The sequence below is a fragment of the Aulonocara stuartgranti genome (assembly GCF_965226115.1).
Source record: "Aulonocara stuartgranti genome assembly, chromosome: 8".
Lineage (NCBI taxonomy): Eukaryota > Metazoa > Chordata > Actinopteri > Cichliformes > Cichlidae > Aulonocara > Aulonocara stuartgranti.
Genome location: NC_138959.1, coordinates 30,710,476 through 30,728,227, shown reverse-complemented (window position 1 = coordinate 30,728,227; position 17,752 = coordinate 30,710,476). Strand labels below are relative to the sequence as shown.

Genomic DNA, 17,752 nt, shown 5'->3' with positions numbered 1-17,752 from the left:
GATCCCACCACCACCGTGAACACCTCACCACTGTCTCTCTGGCACCACCCTCACATATATCTCTGCCACTCCTGGCCTCCTCATGCACATCCTTACAGACACAGTGAAGCTCTTTCTGACCTCCTCTATAATAAACACCATATCTGTAGTGCTCTTTCTCAGCATGAAGCCACACTGCTGCTCACTGATCATCACATGTTCAAACTACTTGTTATATGTTTGCTGTGCCCAAATAAAGTGTATCTCATGTCATTACTGACTTATTTAAGCTAAAGGCATATTATTTTATACAGTTCGTTTTCTCTGTCCCATTATGTTCACTTCAGATTTGTTCAGGTTTTATGTGAGTCTATTTTTTTATTGTGATTTTGATCTTTTGTACTGTCTTCTTCAAACCACGTTCTAACTATTTTGGGGTTATACAAATACAGTTTATTTTTAGACTCGCAGTAATATCTGATTGTAACCGAAACACTGACACGCTTTTTATATGTAGTCACGTAAGAGTAAAATGTATTTCATGGAAAATGCAAATGAAGGCACGTGCTGTCGTTCGTGGATGAAAATTGATGGTTTTGCGACAGTACTGGCAAGTGTCGCAAACGTGTGGGAGGCTTTGAGCTGCTCGTTACGTAGAGGCTGCCGCCTACACTGACCTGGATATCTGTGGCCGAGGAAGGCTCTGCCGACCTCGTTTCATATCAGTGCTTTAGGACTGCGGCACAGCGCGCGGACCTGTTTGCAGCTGCAGGGCCCTCGTGCTGAAGGCTTTGAACAGCAGCGGTGTGTCCGCGAGGACGGACTGTTAGCAGCCTAATGGGCTGGATCGATAACAAGGCCGGGCTGAGGACGGTTATCGTGTCATGTCTGTGTGTCTCTGATCACGCCGCGTGTCCGACTCGCTGCTGCGTGGAACAGGGTCTCTGTGTCGTGCACCTCCGTTTACTCCGACATCAGTATTTACTTCTCTGAAGCAAGGAAGTGGAGCTGGCGGAACTCGGAGAACGTGAGACCGGAAGTTGTGTGACTTGACCGCCATAATAAAAGCCCTAAGAAGTTTTGTTTACGCTTATAAATGGCTTCTGGGGTTAAACAGAGGAGTACAACTGGAACAAAACTACAGCCAACTTGTCATTTGTAAAATAACGTTTAGTCCTTTGCCAGTGCCGTGTATCCCGAATGATCTATCCACGTTGGTCGGCTTTATTTTGGAGTGTGCGAGCGGAAGTCGCCCTTGGCTCTGCGTGCGCTGACACTGGTAGGAAGTGGGATGTGGCCAGGATGTATTTATGCTGCTGTCCGAGATGTGAGAGTCAGTAAATCAGCTCTGCCTTTAGAGCCCGTGTTCCCCGGCGCTCACAGCGGGGGTACGCTCACTGACGCTGCCCGTCAGCGTGGTTCGTGTCAGGGGTCGAAGCAGCGGCCGCAGCCGCTGTGCTGTCCCCGCCTGGACGGCACCGTGCCCGGGAACAGTTTGTTGAATTTGCGCGTGGCTGTAGCCTGAGCTTTACGTAATGACAGCATGTGAATGACACGTTTGGCTTGTGACTTTCTTGCCCAGCACTGCACATCCACGGTTTTAAACACATGTCAAGAACTCAGCCTCAGATGATGATGGAGTCCTCTGTCGCGCTGGCCCACAGCTCCTCCGCGGGTGGGGTGACCTCTCGGCTCCCCGGAGGCGCACCCCCTAAAGAAAAGCCCGGCCAGCCACCCTCAGGGCTCCAGAGCCAGGCTCACCTGAACGGCTGCGTCCCGCTGTCACATCAGGTGGCGGGTCACAAGTATGGAGTGGATAAAGTGGGTAAGTCAGCTGCGGACACGACTCTGATCACCCTGCACTTACAGGTCCTGCCACAGAACCACCTCTGTGCTCGCCTTCGTGTGACTTCATGTTAGCTGGTTATTCAAACGGAGATCTGACTTAATCCTGACAGGTGTTAACGCACCTTTACATGCAGACACTCACTCCTTTGTTTGTCCTCATAGAATCCGCGCTCACCAAAGAAGAGACATCAACTGTTTAGCAGACGTGTGTCTAATGTCCATGTGTGCAAACAGCGAACTTACACACTGGACCTTTTTTCAGTGTTTCCATGATAGGAACACATGTGTCAGTTTCTCTTTGCAGTTCTCTCTGTGCTTTGCAAACGTCGCGCTCTACAGTATCATTTGGAGAGTTCGTTGAAATGCCAAAATTCAGAAAGTTGTCCATCGTCCCGCTTGCTGCAGTGTAGGGGTGAGCGTTATACACTCAAAATTATAGCACAACATTTCAGGAAAACATATTTTCTGTATGTGTGATTAGGGATGGGTATCGATAAGATTTTCACGATTCCGATTCCATTTTCGATTCTGTTTAACGATTCAATTCTTTATCGATTCTCTTTAAAAAAGGAGAACACTAAGGTCGAGTAGCTTAGAACTTAGTAGTATGTAACATGTATAGTTTATAACATGTATAGTATAGTAACATGGCCTTACAAACCCAACAGTGAGATCTTAATGATCCAGCCTACGGCTCTTCAATGGGGTGTCACAGGGTCCCCAGGAAAAAAAAATGTAAATGTAAAATAATAAAATAAATATTCTTCTGTAGCAATAACAAAGTATAACATAAATTATTCTGTAGCAATTACACAAGAATATCCAGTAATGTCCTGCCTACAATTAAACACATTCACTTACCTAAAATCGGGGGCATCTGCTGTGGCAAATGGTGCAAGCCTTTGACCACAAACTGAGTCACTGCTCGGTGACATTCGTCTATCCTGGCCTGAAAGGAGACGCTGCCGGTAGACTGCAGCGAGAACTGCCAGCATCTGAGCCAGACTCTGTCTCTCTCATCATGGTCACTAAATGCACAGTAATGGTTTTGTAATAAGGCAGATCGCGCTAACATAATATGCACTGTTAGCTGATTATTTACCTGCCGCATTAACGGGAGAGGACGTGCAAACGTTACCGCTGCTGCTGGGTTGAGATTCACGAGTCCGGAGCGGAATTAAAAACACGACATTCATTTAAGGTCATCGTGTGTTTTGTGAGCAAATGCTTTTGCATATTCGTAGTGTTTCCTCCCTTAAATGAAATATCTACTTTGCAAGTATTGCAAGTTGCCCTGTTGTCATCCGTTCTCGTAAAGTCTAACCAAACTTTTGAGCGTTTGAGCCGCTTACGCGCCGTGTTTCCTGCCAGGTAAATGACGCTCCGCAACGTGATGACGTCATTCGGGGCGACTGGAATCGATAAGGGAATCGTTTGCAAAAAGGGGAAACACTTCCAAGGAACTGAAACAGTTGGAACCGGTTCTCAACAAGAACCGGTTTTCGATACCCATCCCTATGTGTGATACAATGACTGGAGAACACTTTGATGATGGTTGCAGGCAGAAGCATTTATAAGTGTCAGTATCCTCCTTTCCCAGTGACTTACTGTCACCAATGACATATTTCCTAATTTGAAGTATGAATCAAGTTCCCAGCAGGGTCATAGTGCAACAGTAGTGACACAGCGTGAGTCAGCTGTAGACACAAGTGTAGCCTAAGCAGTTTTGTTGTTTTTAGGTGTGCAACTACTGCTGAACACTTCAGCTTGAGCTCGACTCTGAGATACCTGGACTTGTCTTAGTGTTGCCAACACATGGGATTACTTTACCAGTGTTATCAGGGTATGAAAGATGTGTACCTGTAATACTGGAGACACTTTTATATGACACAGTTACAGTCAGACAGAAATGGATGGATTTTGATTAGTTGCCAGCTTCACACGAATCAATATGACTGTTGATAGTATTATTACAAATATATCCAACAGAGTAATTGTAAAGGTGTCCCACAGCCTGTTTCACAGCAATGGTTGTGCAGCGGTCTTTGATCACGTAGGCCACAGGCATCGTACAGCCGCGCTCTGTCCACCTGACGTAGTCGCGTCTTCACAGCTCCATCACTTTGAGATTTTGCTTTAAGAAAGACGTTTTTCATGCAGCTGCACGTCTCTTGTCAGTTCAGCTTCTCTCTGTGTTCCTCATTCATCACTCCATATCTGCTGCTGTGTGGTTTCACAATCACCAAATATTTGAGATTGGCTTCTTGCAGCCTGAAACATTGTGCTTGAGAACCTCCTGCTCTGGATGAGTACTGAGAGTACTTTATTTATTTATTTCCTGTAAATCAGACGTTTATCTGTTTATTGGATTATTATTTAGGTACAAGGGGCAAAATCCCATCACTAGATATCAGTACATTGCAGATTGGCAGTGAGTGTATGCTGTCAGTCTGCTGTTTACCTCAGCTGTCAATATGTGTCCACGTCTGTCTGCCCTGAAGGAGGCTGTAAAACTCTGGAGTCAGTGAAAGTGTCCAGCGACAGCGATACTGAGCACTGCTGTTTTTGCAGCTGTTAGCTGACAGTGGCTCTAACATCACTCTCATACGATACGAGTGTATTCAAGCTGTTTGTCAGAGGAAGAGTGTGATTCTCAGGACTCAAGCCTGACATAATGTTAGCTCCGAATCAGATGTTGTTGTTTGGCTGCTCACGTTCAGGTGTGTCGGCTCACATGGATGATTTACTGCCAGTCAGTAACTTGTTAATATGGGGAATAAATGAAGATGTTTACGCAGTGATTATGCTGATCAGGCTGGCTGACTCGGATATTTGTTTTAAACAAATAAACAAACAAACATTTGTGTGTGCGTATGAACCTCTTTAATCTGAATATTGTTGTGCACTGTCAGTGAGGCAGCAGAGTAACATCGGCGTGTTCGGAGGTCGAGCAGGTCAGCTGCTGATCAGGTCGGTGGTTCGATCCCTGGCCCCGCCAGTCTGCATGTCAAGTATCTTTGGGCAAGTTACCAACCTCAAGAACAGAATGAATATTAACAAAGAGCACTTAAGCTCCAGCTAACGGGCGTAGAAAAGGACTGCTGCGGCTTTTGACAGTTGTAGAACAAGTTGAGCTTGTATAATCTCCTCCCACTGTGTCTTCAGGCCTCTGCTGCTTCTGTGCTGTTGAAGGTGTTTTTGCAAACGATTCCTCTGCCACTGTCCAGGTTTCAGGTCTGAGCTGCTGTGAACACGAACAACACGAAACAGTCTCCATAAGATTCTTCGTAATGACCGGAAATATGTTTGGTTTAAGTGAGGTTTGCATAGACTGTACCACGTGACACACACCCACTGGCTCTGAATTCCCTGAATGCCCTGCCCTATTCTCACAAGCCGACTTAATTGTAGTGAGCCGGAGGGTTAAAAGGACACGTTTGACTGGATGTTTGCATTCTGAATACGTTTTCTTGGCCTGTGTGAAATAGCAGGTCTGTGCACATTTTCTTGATGGTGGTTATTTTCCTCTGTGCAGGAAACAGCCCGTCATTGTCCAAACACAACACATTCCCACCAATAAAATACCAGCAAACTGTAAGAGACTGTGTTTGTGACGTGTCAGAGAGCTCGTATTTGTCATGTGTGGAAATGTGGTGAATCATTAAGTGTTGTACTTTATTTTTCCTCTCTGTGCGTTTCTGTCAAACCTTTGATTTAAGAACTTTATCATAAAGCTCAGTGCTGAATGAATTGTTTATGGTTAAACTGTTAAGGTGTCTTTAAACCGTCGTCTTACTGTGCAGCACCTGGAGCCATCGGCCTTTCACACAGATTATTTTTGTAAGTTTCCACTTTCAGTGCCGTCTTTTGTGTTTCTTGCAGGTATTTTGCAGCATCCAGATGGAACAGTCCTCAAACAGCTTCAGCCTCCACCCAGAGGTCCACGAGAGATGCAGTTTTACAGCATGGTACACACACACACACACACACACACACACACACACACACTGTACCGGGTCACATGGTCTCTTTGAAAATGGCCCAAAAAATAAAAACAACATTTATGTCTCAAAATATTGTTTTTAAACTTTGTGTGCTATGCTTTCAAAATAAAACTGGGATATTTTAAGGAGATTAGCAGTAAACATGTTTCTGGTGATAAAGTTAACAGACTTATAAATGCTGCTGAGTAAGTACATGAAGGGCATTAACAGCCTTGTTTTGCACCTCTGCTGTCACAGAGGACGCAGGTTTACAGCGTGAGTCACAGACGAGCACCAGAGTAGCCTGGGCAGTTTTTTGTTTGCTTGGTTTTTTCCCTCCTATATTTCAAGTGTAACTTAGGCTACGTTCACTCTGCAAGTCTTGATGCTCAATTCCGATTTTTTGATCAAATCCGATGTTTTTGTCTGCTCGTTCACACTACAAATAAAATGCGACAGCAAATGCGCTCTAGTGTGAACGCTCAAGCGCCCGCATGCGCAAAAGAAGACGTCACACACAGCGCGCTCTGTTTAGACCCAGAGCAACAGTATGTGTGACTGACGGCCTCAATATAAAGACTTCGGACTTCACGTTTCCCAGTTTTTGCTTTAAGTTATTTTGTTATTGACATAATAATGTAGATAATCTAATAATGATCCTTGTTGCTGTTTCAGAGGATAGCTGCAGATTTCTGTCAGAATCTGCAGATTATACAGAACAAAGAAAATGTTCACGTTGTTCCCAACAGTTTCACTGGAGGGCCAGGAAGGTTCGCGATGTCTTCTCCGGCGCTGATAGTTGGCGTCCGTCTTGCGTCAGTGACGTAAAAGACGGATTTAATGCGACGTGACCATCAAGCAGCAGTCGCTTTCTAAAACATCAGATATGTATCTGATTCAGGACCACATACGAAAGTGACCCAGATCGGATTTGAAAATATCGGATTTGTGCCGTTCACACTGTCACCATGATGGATATGAGTCGCAGAGGGTCAAAGAAGTCGGATTTGATGCGCTTTCACCTGCAGTGTGAACGTAGCCTTTATGACTTCACACTTGAACTCAACCTTGTGACCTTCAGAAGCTGCACGATGCTGTCTCACAATAAAGCTGAAATATGTTCTACCCAGGCTGTTGGATCTCGGGTGGAGCTGTTTAACCAGCTGCTTAAAGTTCCCCCGGGGTCACCGGGTCAGATGTAGCTCGTGGTCAGTTGAGCCGGTGTTGGATGGATGAAGAATTATCAGTACAGGCAGCCACAGTGAGCTGCTTCACTGTTTTCTTTAGAGCTGTGTCAGGACGGAGTCTGAGGCGAACGTGTGGCTGTCGTTTGACGGGATCCCAGCAGCAGGCCCACACTGACCAGCATCGCTCCCAGTTTCCAAAACTTTACTGAGCTCAGGAGGCAGTGTCATCAAACACATGCTTGCTCTCTGTTTTTTAAACAGTCCCAGTATCAACAGATGTAGCCACCCTTCGCTTCCAGTACACTGACCTCTTTGCACTTACTATAAAGAGCCTGAATATTATTTTCGTCGTGGGAGGCACTAATACCAAAGAAGATTGTTCAGTTCTTTGCTGCACCGTCTTCCTTTTCTTCATGCCGTCCTGAGAGATGATTTTAGTTACTGTAAAAGCTTTGGCAGGTACTTATTCACATAGAGATAAACCATCGTATGGCATTCTGTCCTAGGTTTATGCAGAGGACTGCTGCGATCCCTGTCTTCTCGAGCTCCAGACTTATCTGCCCAGATACTACGGCACCTGGTCCTCTCCTGACAGGCCCAACGGTAAGGCCGTACTGTGGCATCACACAGACAACAGCTAGCATTAGCCGCTACGGACAAAAGACAAAAAAAGCTAATAGTGAGTTTAACTGTCTCCTCTCTGCACACACTGTTTACCTGCGTGTAAGCAAAGATGTCTCAGATCAGCAAACAGAAACCTGAGAGCTTCGGACCCAGTGTACGCTGGGACCTCCAGCTCCAAATACCAGTACAGACACTGACATTTTACTGTAACAGGAAACGGTCAGTCTCTCAGTAAGGATCTGTAGCTGTCCGCAGAGTCAAAGAGAAAACCACTGTATGTTAGAGCCTCGATGAGAGCTGTGAAAGCTTCAGCACGTGATTCGTGTTCATCCTGGTGCATCCAGATGTGATTGTTGGTGTAGGTGTTGCACTGCGGGTGTGTCTTCATATCATTGTATTCTTACATGAGGTAGATTTTTTAAAATAAAACTCACGCTGATATGCCAACAAGCTCCGTGAACGTTCAGCATTTCACCAACAATCAGACAAAACGAGACAAACTAACAGCTTCTGTTGTGACTGACAGACCTGTACCTGAAGCTGGAGGATGTGACTCGTCACTTCATCAAACCCTGTATCATGGATGTGAAGCTGGGCCAGCGGAGCTATGATCCGTACGCCTCACAGGAGAAACGGGAACAGCAGATCAGAAAATACCCGCTGATGGAGGAGATCGGGTTCCTGGTGCTTGGCTTGAGGGTGAGTTTGAGTCATGGTGCTGTGACAGTAAAAGCACGCACAGGCCTGCAGATCAGTCGGTGTGAAAAGTCCAAATGCAGAGTCTTTGTGTGACGAGCCAAATATCCCCCCGAGTGTTTCTGTAGGAGTTAAGAAGGTGAGTAGAAGGTGCAGTCGAATATCACTGGTAACTGTGTGAGCACCTCTCTGAAAGCAGTTTGTGGAGGAGAAACATCAGCAGTGATCTTAGAGAAGCAGCTGTTGCTGCCCATCACTCTGGAAACACCGAGAGAGAACGTTTGGTAATGAGAGGAAACAGCTGCCAGTCAGAGTGGAGGCAAGTTCACCCCAACATCAGTGCACTGCTCCAAAAACCCAAGAGCAACATGGCTGCCATCAGACCTCAGTCAGCATGTTAAATGCTGACATTCATGACAGTGCAGTTGGAAAACGACCAACGCCGCTGTCAGCACGCCGGTGGAGGGAGGACGATGGGCTTGTTCTGCAGGCTGTGGGTCTAATGTGTTGACTGATCTTATGACTCGCACATGTTTCAGTGTCTTTCGTGTCAGAGAAGCTGAAGGTGCTTAGTATGTAAAATGCAACTGTGCATTGACTCGGCTGTAAAAGTTGCATCTTTTTACCAGCACGTTTAGACACCTTTGCTAGTTACATCTGCTAAGACGGCTGCTTGCATGCAAACAAAGAACGTGCATGTAGAAAGGCTGGTGTTGGTTCCAACACAGACTCGCATCTTTATTTTCACAGTATTAGTAAAGCTGATGTCTGCAGGAGGAAATATCTTTGCTGCACAGGGTCACAAATCACTACAATCAGGAAAACGAGTAACGTTTGTCCTGAGAAATGCCGTGGAGTGGACCTGGAAATGGGTTAATCTTTAACCCTGTAATAAATCAGCTGAACAGTGCGTGGCGCTTCCATGTGCATGCACACACAGTCACACCCACTGTCCACACCAAACCAACAGATAAGAGGAACGACAGAGACAGCTTATCTGTTTGAAAGAGAGTCACATAGCGAAACCTTTATCAGGTCGATCAGTTTCCATTACAACTTGTCATCGTCATCATCCGCAGTAGGAGTGCTGGTTAGGGCTAGAGTGTGATAGTGATACAGCCAGCGTTGGGCTTCATGCTCACTCTGATACTGTCCTTTGTTTGTCTTTGAACAGATGTTTAAAAGCATTCATCTGAATGTGCCACACCGCTGAGCTCTGACTCCAGGACTGCATTCAGTGTTTCCACACCTCCAGCTTCTTTGCTGTGGTGTGAATGTGTTGATGATCTTTGCAAACTTGTTTTCACTTCTCCTCTTATTGGTGTGATGTGTCTGGGTCAAAGGCCAGAGAGCCATGAAGTGCAAAGGCCGCCAAACAAGTTTCTAGTGAAGAGCCCACTTGTTCTGTGTCTGGGGCTAATCTGAGGTGAGCATAAAGTACAGAGGCTCATGTAGACTGAACTAATGGTGACACGAAGGTTGGATTTTGGGGCTTTTCCCCAAACTTTCTATTTAGCACCCTTTAACCCTGTAACACCAGCTCTGTCACATTAGATACATTTTCTCCCCTTTGCTTCTGTCTGTTTAAGATCAAATGTAGCAAAAATGAGACGCACACACATACAGAGATGTAAAAAAATGAAATCCCTGTGCGTGATCCTCTGCCAGAGGCCTGGGAGCTTTAGGGTCCTGTGCAGTATCTTTGCTGTTTCTAGGACTGCGTCCTTCATGGTGGAGATCTCAGATGTCGTTCCTCGGATCTGTTGAAGGTCTGGTCCTCATCACCCAATGCAGATCTCGGTAACCAGGGCGACATTTGAGCCGCTATGGCTTCAGTTGTGTCTCGCTCACAGTGGATACAGACGGCCGGTCGGTTTACAGGGTGAGAGAGGTTGCGGTATGAAAGAGGGGAAGGATACGTGTGATTCAGTGCTGAGACGTCATGAATGTGTTTTGCAGAAATGAGTAATAAGTTTCTAGATGATGTGAAGAGTGTTTAGCATCGACCGATGGGCTGACGGAGCAGCAGCTTTATAGCTCCACACCCTTTGTAAACGGCTCATAAAATGTGATGTCTGCATGTGGACTTTAGCTGAGTGCTCAGTGTTTATCATGTGGTGTCTGCAGAGAAGGCTTCTGTACAGAACAATGGGACACTGCACAGCAAACATGTCCCAGGGAGCCAAAGAAACCTGTTTGTGTTGGTCTAAAGTATGAGGCTACGCATGTTTTACTGAGGTCAGTTAAACAAACATGTTTGCAGTGTCCATGTGAGTGTATGAGTATCACATGCACTGCCATTTATATAGTTCTTTTCTAATATTACTGAACACTGCAAGAGCAGTTTCCATCATACAGCCCAGTTTGATCTTAGGTGGGCCGGACCAGTGAGAAGCTCCACACATAATAGATATTTTTTAATATAAGAAAAAGAATATGTCTCGGTTTATTTTGGTAAGTAAATGAAAGAAATCTGTCAGCACCACTCTTTAGGCTTAAACTGTAAGTAATAAAAGTGTAAACTTTAGATAACATTATTTATGCCCGAACTGGAGATTCATTCTGGAATTACAGAAATCTAATTCCTAATGGCTCTGGTGTAATATGAATGGGGAAGGTCTGGAGTAGGGATACAGATGTTGCTTGAACCCATGTTGGCCCCGCCCACTAATATTCAGGTTGAAATGGGGAACACGGCTAACGAGGAAAGGCAATAAATAATTCACCACAGCTCATTCTCCCAAACGTTAAACTTCGGTTAGAGCAATAACAACAGCGTGTTCACAGGACTGAACGTTGGACTTCATCACCAAACGTCATGTCTGTGTGTAGGTTGTTGTACTGCCCTCTGCTGGTGACAAACACCTTAGTGCAGCTTTAAACCAAACACTGATTATTCAGTAAAAATAAAGTTCTATTGTAAAAGCAAAAAGGTTTAAAAATGCTAATCTGGGAAACATTTTACAATAACATCACACTAGTTACACCGTGTACAGTAGGGCTGCAACGATACACAAAATTCACGGTTTGATATTTTTTCGATACAAAAAAATGTTCGTGCCTTTTTAATTTGTCATTTATTAAAATTATAAATATATATTTTAACTCAAAAGTACAGTTTTTAAATTTAATGTTGCTGAAACAAAGTAATAAAAAAATAAATCTATCTGATGGAGGAATCCCTCATCTTTGGAAAAGAGAGTTTATTACAGAGAAATGTCTCTTTCAAAATAAAAGCTCTACTATACGCTTCTTCTGGGCTATATTCTCAGCAGCATATTAAACATATCAGGTCCCCATAAGGAGAATCCTGTGCTAACGGCTGTCTAAATGACTCGGGTAAAGTTTGTAGCATGCATGCTTGTTGTCTGCTTCCACTTGTCTTTGCACTAGGATGATGTCGGAGTAAATGTGCAGTCATATTCGTTGTGTTCCCACTAGTGCTGTCAGCCTTAATCTGAAATGACGTTAACGCCACAACACGGCAAATCTCCGTTAACGAGCTACCGCGGATCGCCCCGTGCGTGGGCCTGGACGGCCAACACGCTAACGAGCTAACTGCGCTAACACACTAGCTCCCACCCATGTAATTGAGCATTGCGTGGCACATCCAACATACTGTTTTACTTTAGTCCATGACGCGCTTACCTTCAGGGTCATACGTCACATGAAAACCAAAATAATTCCAAACGTCAGATCTGAATGAGGGTGGGGGAGGTTCAATTTGCCATGTTGCAACGAGCTTAGCTTCTGTCTCGCTAGCTTGCCCTGCGCTCAGTGAATCTGCGTTCGACTACTCCGCCTAGGCTGCACTGTCGAGCGCAGATCCACTGAGCGCTCAACACAGACAGCACCGTCAGAAGGAAAGTTGATAAAATAAATTAAAACTTTTGTATTGTTCGATACATATGTGTACCGAACCGAAAGCTCTGTATCGAACGGTTCAATATCCATACGAGTATCGTTGCACCCCTTGTGTACAGTTATCACTGCTGGTAATCGTCACAGTCATAATCATATGAGTGTTTATGAAAGCCATACTATGGAGGAGTAATGCTGTATAAATGATAAATTAAGCTTTTTCTAATACCTTAGTAATGCTAAAGTTAGAGTGCTCTCTATAGACTGATTCTAAATGCTGTAAACATTCATCAGCATTACAGTGGCGCTGTATGCTACTGACAGGAGCGGTGTGGGTCTGCATCATCACGATCTGCTACCATCAGAGGTTAGCGCACTGATCTGAGGGCGTTCCTGTCTACTTCAGTTGTTTACGTAGAGAGGATGCTGCTGTTTGCTGATCACTCTCTTCCTGATGACGGAAACAGAAGACAGCATGTCTTATTATGCTAAAATAAATCTCTGACAGTTGATTCAGTTAGCTTGGCTCTAAATGCATTTTGAGGGTTGTTTTTAATTTGTGGAATCTTTGTCATGGCTGTCTTGATTTTTAGATTGTAGTGAATCCCCTTATAGTTCATGATCATGGGATTGCAGACGTAAAAGGCTCCCAGCATGCATTGCATGGGTTTGTGGACAGAAATGTCAGTCTGAAAGAGCTGCTCAGTGTTTGAGTCGCGGCTCTGAAGCTGTGTCGGTATGTAACTCTGCATTCAGCACATTAACAGAAGCGTCTGAGCTCGAACCACTGCTGCAGAGTTACACGCACGCACACACATTTGTGTAGTTCTGGGCCACTAGGTGGAGGCAGCCTTCAGGTCCCGTTCTCTCATTGGCCCACTGTCTTCAATCAGTTTGAAATCCATCACAAAGTCCTGACCGATCAGGCCTCGTCACAGCTCACAGATGTTGTTGTGCCGTCTCAGCAGGAAGTCCAGGAACCTTCTGGTTTGCTGCCAGCTGCTGAATAAGTGACTCTGAGAACAGTGACACTGTGTTTCAAACCAAAACTAATGCAGACGTTTGTTTTAATGTGAGATTTTCTTGTATTCTCAGGTGTACAAGGTGTGCACGGACACTTTCGACTCCTATGATCAGCATTATGGAAGAGGATTGGTTAAGGACACTCTTAAAGATGGTATGTATGTGTGTGAGACTGTATGTTTGATGAAATTTAAACAGGGCCTTTACTCCTCCACGCAGCATGTCCTGAAGCCCATATCATGCTGTAGTTTGTTGAACATGACATTGAATGCTCCTCCACATTCACCCGATCTCAGTGCTGGGATGTGGACGCTGTGTGAGTCTGTGCCAGTCAAAGGCAGGTCTGAAGGAACAAAGGGGCTCCAGCCTGATATTGTTAAACCTCGTTTGTGTCTCTCTCATTTCTTCCTGGAACCTTGTTAAGATTCAAACATGCAAAATAGGATTTTGTACCATTTTTCAGCTGATGTGAAACTTCTGATCGGGCCTGTGTTAGCATGGTGTACATATCAGTGTGCAGCGTGATTACAGTAATGTGTTACAGTGGCACACATAGTGGAGACACAGGCTGCGCTTGAGTTATTGTGTGTTATTGTTATTATTATTGGTGTTATTGTTTTTGAGCGTCTTCTCCTGTCCACCAGGCTTGTCTAAATTCTTCCATAATGGAGTTAGCCTGAGGAAGGACGCCGTGGCGGCGAGCATCCGCAGAGTGCAGCGGATCCTTCGCTGGTTCGAGTCCCAGCACCAGCTGACTTTCTATGCCAGCTCCCTTCTGTTTGTCTACGAGGGCCTGCCCTCCTCTGTCTCTTCATCCTCCCTGTCGTCCCTCCTCAGCAGTCCATCCATCAGCCCCACTGTGATGTTAAAAACACCCACGTCTTTGTCATCAGGTGAAGGCGGCACAGAGCGGAAAGTCCGACAGGGAAAGCTGGGGCAAGGAGAGGAAGTGGCCGAGTACAACAACAACAACATCCAGGTGGCAGAGCACTGGGACTACAGCCTGGACGCTGTTTATTCCAATCGCAGGAAAGGTGAGGACGGTCACAGGGGAGACGGTGGTGCTGTGAGCGCCGTGTCTGGAGACGGCGTCTCAGCACCGGGTGAGGAGGACAACTCTGCATGGAAACAGTCGCGTGAGCTGCAACGACCACCTAATGGGAACGGAAACAAATCCCAACTGCAAGAGAAGGATGTGGACAGAGAGGACGGCAGGAGGAGCGGGGAGGAGGCGGAGGACCGAGGAGGCGACGAAACGGAGAGCGGCGCAGGAGACGTGGAGGTCAGGATGATCGACTTTGCTCATGTTTTCCCGAGTGAGAGCCAGGATCACGGCTACATCTACGGCCTGAAGCGCCTGCTGACGGTGCTGGAGCAGATCCTGTGTGATGCAGCGTAGAGCTCGCTCAAACAAACCCCGCCTCCTGCTGAAACGACGAAGCATCATCTCACCTGACTGTGTGTGTGCAGTGGAGGCGACTGGGCAGCTGTGTTCAGCACGACATGCACTAACCAACCCATGAAGGCATTAGGACCTCACACGCCGCGTCTGCAGCTCACTGATGCTCACACAGGGTCACCTGACCTCAGCGATCAGTGGTTTGAGTATCTGATGCCACGGCCAGTGAAACTGTGACGGCACGTAGTGTAAAAGGATGGGAAGGTGTCGACCGTACCTCTGATAACGCTGGCTCTGCGGTGTCTCGCTTTCAAGAGCGAGCTGCAGACCACAGATCCACCCACCACCTCAGTCCTGATGTTTCCGGGCAGCTGTGCAGACGGAGGGATTTTGTTGTTCCTGGATTCACAGGGTCAGGATTGTGGTGACTTCTATGCAGTCTGTCTGTAAACTACCTAAAGCTCCACTGCTCATGCTGACACTTCCTGATCATCTTATCATTCACAGGGCTTAACTGGATTCATTTATGTTTACAGTGTGGCGTCAGATTCCTAAACCAGGGCTGGAAAGCAGACGTGAGTCAGGGATGAGGCGGGCCTGCTCCACCGTTGTTGTTCATACCACTGTCTAAACATGTCTAACTCAGGTATTTACTGTAAGAAACAGCTTAATGTTAGTGCCACCGTGCTCCTCATCCCGTCTCAGCCATGGCTTGTTTGATCTTGGACACGATCGAGCTCATCGATGTCGACCTCGGCGTTGACCTGTCGTCTTTCACCGTGGCTGCTTCTGTCCTCGTAAACGTCGAGCTGCCATATCATCCTTCCAGACGCCCGTCTGCTTTTCTCTACATTTGGATTTGTCGTGATGACTCCAGTGCCATTGTTCTGTTGTTAGCTTAGGTCAGTGATTTTAAGTTGATCGTGTGAGGAATTCATTTCTAACTGGGTAACAATTGGAAAATCAGCCATTATAACTGTGAAGGGATCGTGTGTGTGTGTGTGTGTGTGTGTGTGTGTGTGTGTGTGTGTGTGTGTGTGTGTGTGGCTGGCTGGCTGGCTGGCTGGCTGGTAGAAGGGACGTGCTGCACTGATTAATACACGATGTGCTTGTGGTATAAGCTGAGATGATTCCCTAAGGATAGTTTTAAGATTGTAGGAAAAAGCTCTGTGCGTGATCCCAACTCGTTCTTACACGACTCTCAGCTGAGGGCAGCTTTGTGTTTGTTAGTGCTTTGGTAGGATGGAGCCTGCTGCAGACGACTGTATCACACCAAGTTCAGGCCCCAAAGCTGCTCCGGGTTTTCTTGCAGTCCTTGGTCTTGGTAACGAGGCTAATATTAAAAAAGAAAGCTGGAAATAGTGTTTTAGAAATGGTGATGCAGCTCCGGGAACAGGAAGTCCCCGCTGGATGTGGGTGAGAACGAGTAGTAACAGTCGAAGACTGCTTTTCTTAAAAATGTGACCTTTTGTCACGATCTCAAAGTTTATTTAAATTGTCAACGAGTATTTTTTTATCTCTTGTAAATTCAGTGCTGAAATATCTGCTTCCTGTCTTTTATTTTGGAATCCCAGCCCCTCCTGTCTTTGACCTGGAATGGCAATAATCCCCCTGCTGATATAAGGCAGCGTTCTGGAAAAGCGTTCGGCGGTGCTCGTGATTGATGCTGTTGCGTTGTGTGAACGCTGTGACGCTGAGACCGTCTCGCCTCGGCACCATAACTCCAGCTGAATCACATGACATAAGGAAAATCTCAAAATCCTGATGTTTTGTAAATGAAACTGATGAAATGTGTTTGAACTGTAATGTGAACCAAAAGCAAAGGTTGACACTTTTCTCTGACTTTGCTTCTTTTTTATAATTTCCATTGATTTTAGGTTAATCTCTTAAAGGATGTTTACGGGAATTTTTTTTTTAAGCGCTGCCTTATTTTCTGGTAACACATCTGGATCATGATCATTGTGGCAGCTTGTGACTCTGGGCCTGCTGTGTCGTGGCTAACTAACAGAAGGGCATTGCTTAATCGTTAACCGAGTCAGGGCGTGTCCCTGGGCCCGGCGTGTCGGTGCAGGCAGGCAGCTTTACCAACATCACGTCCGCTTTGTTCCCAACATGAACCTGATGACACCAGCGTGTTGGTCTGCTAACACTGGTCACAGGTTTGTGACATTTCTCATCTTATTCCTGCTTCACTTTACAGCCAATCAGATGAAGCATATCATATTGTCTCTGTCGTTGTTGTTGTTTTCTTCCTTCACTCATTTGTGCATCGATCTCTTACAGTACTTTAGGTGCAAACTGAAAAAGTCCGAATCACTGACTAAATTGTAACAACAATCTGCCTAATTACCCAAATTTATTCATTTGCATCTCAACTGTAATATAAAGTCAAAGTGAATAAAAACTTTAATCTGCTTTGAGTGCTTGTCTGCTTTTTAAAACAAGACTGCATTGTTCATCTTAAAGAGCTTTACATATGACCTTTGCTCTAACAGGAAGGTAAGATTCAAAATGTTGAAAATAAAGTTGACATATCGAATCAAACTCTCTGTTTAGTGAGTTAGAAGAAGGAAATGTGGATGCAGAGTGCTGTTCTGAATCTCTTCAGGAAAAAGAGCTTCGGTTCAAAGGTTTAATCTGCTCCTGAGCCTCATTTGTTCAGGTATGTTTACATCAGGCTCCAACCATCCTTCAGCCTGGTTTTACTTTTCAGGAACTGGAAGTCACAATGAGGCAAATCCAGGATGTTTTTTGCACACTGGCATACACCACATTTAATTTTGAGGCTTACTCCAGTGAACATGTAGCAGCAGAGGGAAAGTGAAGAGTCACAGCAAACTGCAGAGAGGAGAAATTTAAGCCAGCATGAGCTTCATCATGTGATCCTCAGTTACCATGAGGGTGTTCTGATCTTTTCAGCCAATCAGAATCATTTTGGCAGTATTTGAGTTTTCGTGTGACATGGGAAGACCTCTGGTAATCTCCTACAATGTTCAGTGGGGGCGATCGTGGCTCAAGAGTTGGGAGCTTGCCTTGTAATCGGAAGGTTGCTGGTTCGAGCCCCGGCTTGGACAGTCTCGGTCGTTGTGTCCTTGGGCAAGACACTTCACCCGTTGCCTACTGGTGGTGGTCAGAGGGCCCGGTGGCGCCAG

At 45.7% G+C, this 17,752-nt stretch overlaps 1 protein-coding gene across 2 annotated transcripts; it reads left to right on the top strand.

The window, feature by feature from the left end:
* The first annotated feature begins 582 nt into the window (after window positions 1-582).
* ipmkb (inositol polyphosphate multikinase b) lies at window positions 583-17,015 on the top strand. 2 transcript variants are annotated; one of them, XM_082544220.1, is made up of 6 exons: window positions 583-1,804; window positions 5,710-5,795; window positions 7,504-7,600; window positions 8,148-8,320; window positions 13,274-13,355; window positions 13,846-17,015. In XM_082544220.1, the coding sequence occupies exons 1-6, from the start codon at window positions 1,588-1,590 to the stop codon at window positions 14,598-14,600; spliced, it is 1,410 nt and encodes a 469-aa protein (XP_082400346.1). In that variant the 5' UTR covers window positions 583-1,587; the 3' UTR covers window positions 14,601-17,015. The 2 variants fall into 2 exon arrangements, with proteins under 2 accessions (XP_082400346.1, XP_082400347.1); XM_082544221.1 differs by lacking the exon at window positions 583-1,804 and adding an exon at window positions 2,095-2,239.
* Window positions 17,016-17,752: the final 737 nt, after the last annotated feature.

Bases quoted from the DNA above. Each gene is read 5' to 3' on its own strand.
- ipmkb (XM_082544220.1), top strand. From the start codon at position 1,588: ATGTCAAGAACTCAGCCTCAGATGATGATGGAGTCCTCTGTCGCGCTG. The intron at 1,805-5,709 runs GTAAGTCAGCTG...TGTTTCTTGCAG, and splicing joins GTATGGAGTGGATAAAGTGG to GTATTTTGCAGCATCCAGAT. The intron at 5,796-7,503 runs GTACACACACAC...ATTCTGTCCTAG, and splicing joins AGATGCAGTTTTACAGCATG to GTTTATGCAGAGGACTGCTG.